Source organism: Mustela nigripes, chromosome 10, assembly GCF_022355385.1.
Source record: "Mustela nigripes isolate SB6536 chromosome 10, MUSNIG.SB6536, whole genome shotgun sequence".
NCBI classification, from domain to species: Eukaryota; Metazoa; Chordata; class Mammalia; order Carnivora; family Mustelidae; genus Mustela; species Mustela nigripes.
In genome coordinates, this window is record NC_081566.1 from 39,165,923 (window position 1) to 39,173,740 (window position 7,818).

General features: G+C 55.2%; 1 protein-coding gene across 1 annotated transcript in view; it reads left to right on the plus strand.

Annotated features, from left to right (window-relative positions):
- Positions 1–7,610, plus strand: part of PKP1 (plakophilin 1) — a 50,361-nt gene extending 42,751 nt beyond the window's left edge. The window contains exons 13-14 of the mRNA XM_059413077.1: positions 3,410–3,516; positions 4,703–7,610. Coding sequence (XP_059269060.1) covers positions 3,410–3,484 — 75 coding nt within the window. The 3' untranslated portion in view covers positions 3,485–3,516; positions 4,703–7,610. The remainder of the gene's footprint in view (positions 1–3,409; positions 3,517–4,702) is intronic.
- Positions 7,611–7,818: the final 208 nt, after the last annotated feature.

The window sequence follows — 7,818 nt, forward strand, 5'->3', positions numbered from 1 at the left end:
CCTGCACTGCCCCTGCACGGAATCAAGTCCGAGTGGGGCAAGGAGAGAGAGGCAGAATGGTCCGCCCCACCCCATGGGGGAGAGGGAGCTATACTCCAGACAGAGAGAACCAGAGCTAAGAGACCAATGTGTGTGACGATGAACTTGATCACACTCCGAACAAACCCCTAGGCTAGAATTCTGGGAGGATGCCTAGTGCCCAGAGGGCAGAGGGAATTGAGAAAATGTGATGTGCTCTGTGGCTGCAGAGGGGTTTGATTACAAACCCCTTGAATCTCTGTGAGAGTTTGCCCTTAGCACTGGGGAGCCATTGAGGATTTTAGGTAGAGAGTGTCATGATTAAAGCAACATTTGGCAATCTCCCTCATTGCCAGGGGCAGGGCAGAGGGGACCGAAAGATGCTGGGGCAGTTGGATTTGTCCAGTGGTGACCCTCACTCCTCTCTGTTCTCAACGCCTCCCAACCTCATCAAACACAAAGTCCTACCTTGGGTCTTAGTTCACCAAACCTCTCCACACCGGCCTCTCCCACTCCTGTGTCACCATTCTTTAGACAGAGACGTCAACAGTGCTGAGGCCAGAACAAGGACAGGATGCAGAAGAGACAGACTGGCCAGACTGACCATGCTCGAGTGCAAGCCTGGAGAGCCTGTGGTCACATGCGCAGAAAGAGATCGGTTGGGGAGAGGCCAAGTAGGCTTTGTGGGGAGAGGAAGAGCAGTTCCAATTTTAAGAGGTCAAGTCTGAGGGGATTGGACTGGGGTGCGGGGGTGGGACCTGAGGAGAGAGGCCAGGCTCCCACCAAACAGGAGCACAGGGCAGGTGGAAGCCCCAAGAGCAGGCAGGACCATCATGGGGCACAGGTGTGTGGGTGAGCCTTGGAGAATAAGGGCAGAAGCTTGGAGAAGACCTTCACCTAGGGGACAAAGATAGCGAAAGACCAGGAGCCAGGAGGAGCTATACCACCTAGCCAGGAGGGGGCTGCAGCCCATGTAGGAGGAGAAAGTCCAGGAGCGGGAGCAGGTGAGTGGCAGTTCCGAGGACCACTGAGGCAGCTGGCAGGACGGAAACCAGGGAGGCCCCTGAATGCGGCGATCTCAAGTCCCAGGCCACAGTAAGAGCACTGTTGGCAAAGCAGGGGGAGCCCTTGGGGCCCCTGCCATGGGCACGGAGGGATGGGGAAGGGGAGAGGTGGAGGTGGGCAGAGGGGAGAACCGCTCTCCTCAGTGTGGCCCAGAAAGGGGAGAGAAAAGGCATGGGTAAAAGGCCCCTGTTTAATGACAGAGGGGACCCAAGCATCTCTGTCATGAGATGAAGAATGGGCAGAGCAGGAGACAGTGAAGGGGCAGGAGGATGAGGAAGACCACAGAACAGAGAGGCCACAGAGGGTCAGGGATGGCCTGATCATGTAGGAGAGGAGATGGGAGGACACCTGCCCTGGGGCAGAAGGAGGAACTAACCCTTTCTCCAGCAGGGCAGGGAGACAGGAAGGACCAGGTGGTCAAGGTCGACTGGGGAAGTCTGAAGGCCACAGCCAGTGGTGGTCCATGTCCTCTGTTGGACAACCCAGTGCTCTTTCCTGGCAACACCACGGTGTGGGCAGGCTTGGCCATATGACAGCTGCCAGAGAGACTCCATAGAAGGGAGGCAGGTAAAGAGACTGGGTGAGAACTTCCTCAAGCTGTTCCGTAGTGGTCCAGAAAGTTCAGCTCACCCAGAAATACTGACACGACACCCACCCTAAGGCCCCCAGAGAGTCCCCTTGCCAGCATGCTTGTGTTCAGTGTCAGTGGGAACCAGCCTCGTCATCCAGTCCCTGTGGCTCCCTCTAGCCAAGCTTCACAGCAGCTTGGACATGACAAGGGTCGTGTTTCTGTCCCCAGAGCTCCTGCACTTGCACTGCCCCCTGGGTCCTTGCAACCACAGTGAAGCCAACCGTGGGGCTTGGTTGCACCCCACAGAATGGGAGTTTGCCTTGATGCTGTGGGTCAGGGCAGGAGCAGGGCTGGGACCCAGGAATTCCCACTCTTGGGCTCTTTCCACCAAATCCAGCCAAGCTCAACAGGAACGAGCAAGCCGATCTGTAGGGGAAAAACCAACGTCATATGATTCAGGCCCAGACCAAGTAGGCCTCGGGCTTTGAACCACCTGGTGTCTGGATCTCTCATGTTCCCACAGGCCAGTGAGAGCTGACAGACTCTCAGAGCCCTTCTCAAGGACGTCTGGGCCCTGTCTGCTATCCCCATGCACTCCAAAGCATTTATTGAGCACCTGCAGTATGCTGGGAGACATAACAGAAACAAGATTCTGTCACTCCCCAGCAGGAGCTCAGGGACTGGTGGGGCTGCAGGTGGGAGAGCAGACAGGTAACCCGAGCCCATGGCACGGCGCCTCCTCGCTACCAGCACCAGACGCCTCTCTGGTGGACATGTCCTCGTTGCCGAGAGCTCGGTCAAGACTTGGGGGAAAAGAAAAAAAAAGAACAGGGACAGTCAGAGGGAGGAAAAACAAACAGCTTTTCTTTTCTTTTTTTAAAAAAATATTTTATTTTTATTTACTTGACAGAGAGAGATCACAAGCAGGCAGAGAGGCAGGCAGAGAGAGGAAGGGAAGCAGGCTCCCTGCTGAGCAAAGAGCCCGATTCGGGGCTCAATCCCAGGACCCTGAGATCATGACCTGAGCTGAAGGCAGAGGCTTTAACCCACTGAGCCACTCAGGCGCCCCACAAACAGCTTTTCTAATCTGACTTTGGTTATCGTTCTGTGTAGAGAGTAATGAATAAGAGCTTAAATCCTTATGCCTTAATTCAGATTTCTGAGGATCTGCCTAGGATATTCAGAAGCGCTGGTGGGAGCCCAGACACCAAGACAGTTCACTGACCCATGGATGTCAATGGCCTTATGTTTGGTTGCACATTTAATCGGGCCAGGTTTAGCCCAGACACACATATCTAATGAATCCAGAGGGCTCTGGCTCAAGGCCAAGGACACTCTGGGAGGGCCTTGTCTGGCTCAAGGTCAAGGACACTCTGGGAAGGCAGTGTCTGGTTCAAGGTCAAGGACACTCTGGGAGGGCAGTGTCTGGTTCAAGGTGAAGGACACTCTGGGAGGGCAGTGTCTGGCTCAAGGCCAAGGACATTCTGGGAGGGCCTTGTCTGGCTCAAGGTCAAGGACACTCTGGGAGGGCAGTGTCTGGCTCAAGGTCAAGGATACTCTGGGAAGGCAGTGTCTGGTTCAAGGTCAAGGACACTCTGGGAGGGCAGTGTCTGGCTCAAGGTCAAGGACACTCTGGGAGGGCAGTGTCTGGTTCAAGGTCAAGGACACTCTGGAAGGGCAGTGTCTGGCCCCATGGGAAGTCACATACTCTCACCCTAGAGTGTTTCACGCAGTCGCCGTTTCTTTCCCCTGCAGCAAGGCTTGGATAGGAACATGCTGGGAAGCTTAGCCGGACCCAACAGCCTCAGGAACTTCACCTCCCGATTCTAAGAAGGGGCTGCCCCAGCAAGTACAGATCGCAGGTAAGGATCGGCTTCCCCAGGGCAGAGGCACATCCAGGACGCCTGCAGCAGCCTCAGCTGGTCTCAGAGGGAGAGGCCAGGCCTGTGCTCCCCAGGGGCACAGAAGAATCCTTTGATCTGACAGATAGCCTAACTGTGGCCAACACAAGGCCTATGATGACAGCTGTATAGCTACTCGGTCAGGGCGCCGTGGGCTGTCCCATCACAGTACATTAGGGATATATGATGTCCTGATAACATCAGCAGGCCAGAGGTCTGGGCAGAACTTCTAGGTAAGGCTGTGTAGGTTACACACTGCACAACCTAGGTGGTGCCCTACACGTGGATATGGTATGAATGCCCCCCGCCCTGCAGTGATACAATATGTCAGTCTGGGTTTGCACACCTACAGCTCACTTTCTTATCCTTTTCATAATTCACTTTCCAGTCTGCACGTGCCTAATGTGGATAAGCTTATTTCCAGCTGTTGATTCCAGGGACCAAAAACTCAGAACCAGTATCTATGACAAAGGCCTGCAAGCCTTAGCTTCCAGTGGCATCACCTGGTGCTTCCTAAAACACATACTCCTGGCCCCAATCCCAGCAGTTCTGACTCTGGAAAGTACATTACTAAACAATCATCCCAGGAGTTTCTGAGGCAGGTGACATCACCAACATTCCCTAGAGGGTCACCAGAGATGGCCTTGGTGGGGAGCCATCGCAGAGAGTCGGGGGCGAGGACAGGGCCTCCTGACCTGAAGGGAACTTCTCAGCACCCTGGCTCTGTGCCGGCATGCCATCACCTGAGAAGGGTCCTGGTGGGGGAGGTGGCTGTGACTGTGGTCCAGGCGAAAGTAAATACATCAGACACCTTCTCCTGGCAGAAGAGCTTCAACAACATGAGGATGAGAAAAGAGAGAAGAAAAAAGTCAATAGATTCTCAGCGAGGGAAGTCTGGATCCTCAGCGCTGTGCGGGGCCCAGTGCTGGCCCAACAGGGTGGGCGTGGTGGGAAGGCACAAAGCCAACACACTTCTGGTTATCAAGAGCAACCTACAGATGTGTCAAGGGCGACTGGGAATGCCCTGGCTGGCCTGGGGGCATATCCTGGTGGATGTGGGTGAAAAGGGGGGGGCAACATTGGCTAGACCTACTGGTGTGGGGGTGTCTCCCTGGAAATGCTGACCGGATGACCTCTCCTTTTCCAGAAATGATACAACCCAGTGGAGACGACCTCAGGCCTTGCTGGAAGGGTGATTCTTCGCACCCTGTGCAGTTTTGGAAAAGTTCCACTGCAATTGAAAGCAAACCTCAAAACTGTGGCTGATGGAAATATTTTTAGATTTTTTTTTTCCTTGGGGGAACTGGCAGGCAAGGGGGGTTGGGAAGGGTGGGCGGGGGGACTTTCCTTGACTTAAAGGGGCTTATGTTTCATGTCAATACTTCTTTCGCTGAGAAATGGTATGTATATATATATGTATAATGTAAGTGTGTGTGTGTGCACGCGCGCATGCTTGTGCGTGAGTGCCTAAAAGCACGACCACAAACTTCAAGGAGCTAAGTAAGCCGCTTCTGCCGCTGATGAGGTGGCCAAAAGGACTCTCACTCTCCCACATTTCTTCCACGACTTGTGCTCTTGGTTGAGCTGTCCGTAGTTCCCAAAATGTGTCATGCCAGGGCAAGGGGCTCGTACCAGGGTCGGGTCCACGAGAAGCCTCGAGGGAACCATCCCTGGGGCAAGGGGAGGTGGGAGGGGGGCGTAACTGGGGCCGGGGTCCTGCCGGGAGGGTGGTTGGCAGGGTTGTTCAAGTTCAGCTCATAGGAAACTTTAGTTGTCTGATCACGCCTCCCTTCCCGTAGGGCCACAGGACCTGGGGCTGGATGGGGTTGGGGCTCCAGGGGACGGGCAAGGACAGTCACGCTTGCTTTGCTATCTGAAGTCTGCTCTGGGGGCGTAGGAGCCAGAGGGATGGGACTGGCCACGGTCTTGGGCTGCACACCTGTCAGAGGGGGCTCAGCCTACAAAGCCCCAGCCTTCGAGGGCTTGTCATCTGTTTGTTTCAGGAGAAAGAAGGCAAAATGGTGCTCAAAGCCAAAGAGCTATTTGGAGAATGGCTGTTAGGTCTTCATATCCCTGGTGGGGAGGGGGACAGGCTGTGTTGGACAGGCAGCCGTGCCAGGCTCCTGTGGGACAGCTGGCGGCTTGGAAGTTAACCAGGAGCTGACTTCCCTGCTGAGACCCAAGAGAGGGAGTGTTCTGGGTCTCAGGACACTTGGAAGGTGGAAATTTGGATAGACCAGGAAAGGAAGCTGTCACTTCAGGGCACCAACAAGCCCCAGCCCAAGGCTGATCCTACCTTCCCCTGAACCCCAGCCTTCCCATCTCCACTGTCTTGGGGAAAAGCACAGAGGATGTGATAGAAGAAGCTTGTCAGGGGCACCTGCCACCCCAACGCCCCAGACTCTTGTGCATTTCAGAGAAGTAGTAATAGAAGGACCTCCCAACTCCCTAAGGGAAAGCTCGCTGTCAGCAGCCCTCGGTGTACGCTATAGGGTAGAGCAGAACATGGGTTCCCAAGGCTTCCTGACGTCTGCCTCCATCTCCCATACTAACACTGTTGGTGTCAGCTAGGAATTAGCTGCCTGGTCCACAGCCTTCTCTAGAAGAATAAAAGGTGCTTCTCACTCTTCTTTCCTCCTCATCAGCCTCCCAGGCCCCCTGCTCCCCACCAGGCTCTACCCCCCATCCAACCCCGCTTCTTACCCCAGCAGTCAAAACTGAAAAGTACCCTTCTGGACGAAGGATGTGCCTGCTAAGGCATGTAACACACTGCGGCCAGACCTGTGATAACGGGCCGTTTAATCAGTGTCCCCTGCTGCTGTGGGTCCACGATGCCCTCCCCCCTTTTTGCTCATGATGGAAGGCCTCCTCCTGACTCCATCTCTCTCAGGGGCCACATGGGAGTGTGGTCCCACCAGGCCGTCCTGGGCGTAGGTTCTAGGATGACTCCTCTGGTGACCAGGGCTCAGAGGAAGTCATTTCTTTAAAAAAAAAAAATACATACAGAGCACCAAGATATGCCAGGCAGTGTTGTAAGCCCTCAGCATACATCCATGAACAAACAGACCACAGCCCCGTTTTCGTGCAGCTTACATTCTCAGAGAGGAAGGAGGACACATGGGGTACTTGACTGTGGGGATCCCCCTCCCAGTGTGAGTGGATTGTCCAGTCAGGGCGTGAGGGAAAGAGCCCACGACCAGTGAGTCTGTGGTGAGTGGCCCCCAGGGAAGTGCCCCTTCCCTTAGCGCTGCCCTCACTTCCTGCCACTCCGATCCTCGGCTGGAGTGGAGTGGGCCAGCTGGGCCCAGCCCTCTGCCTTGGGGAGCAGCGGGCTAAGATGAACAGTTAGGCCAGACCTGATTTTGTATTCTCTCTCGTGCTTTCTCTGGCTGGCCAGCTGGACCCGACACCTGGGCCTCTGACCCGTGGCTGTCCCTTTGGAAGAGACAGCACTGAGAGAGTCCTGAGGCTGCATTTCCTAAAGTCAGGGAGGAGGGGTTTGCCCAGGGATGGCTTGGTATCTTCCGCCCACACTGGCCTCACGCTAGCAGGGCTGACACCCCAAGCAAGGCATTCTAATTTGGGGCCAATGAGGAAGGGCATAGACCACTCCGTCTCTGCCTGTCCTGGCCCTGACCCCAGGATCTCCTGTGCTTCAGATAGATCTGGTCATTGACTGCCAGCAGCCTCTCCAGGGGGGCGGCCAGACCAGCGTCGCAGACCCCATGCTTTCCCTCATGATGCAGTGAAAGGTTTTCTCCAGATATGGAGACAGTGATAGTCTCTCTTGTCCACCCCCAGAGCCTGGCTGAAAGGTGGGATGGCCAGGAGGAGGAAGGCTGGGAGGATGGCATGGGCAGGGGGAGATGGGCAGAGGGAAGCCCGAGGGGTGATGCTGGAGGTATCCTGGAACCCATCTAGAGCCCAGCCTTCCCTTTGCCCCATGTTTGTATAAGGACCTCACGCTGGCCAGGCCCAGTTTCCCTGTGTGATGCACTATGTATTTGCTTTTGTGGAAATATAGGAAATCAATAAATTGCTGGCATTTCTTTGAACTTCTTCAAGCAGTGGATTATTTGGGGGTGCCGTTGAGGAAAGAAGAGCTGCTTACTCACTCCCAGGCTCTACTCTCACTGAGCCTGTGCCAGGCTAGGACTGAGCACCACCTGAGGGAGACGGGGACCACCACGAAAAGGTGCCTGCCCCATGTCCGCACATCTGAGCCCCACAGGGGCTCCATGACACCAGCACCCTCCCTCCAGT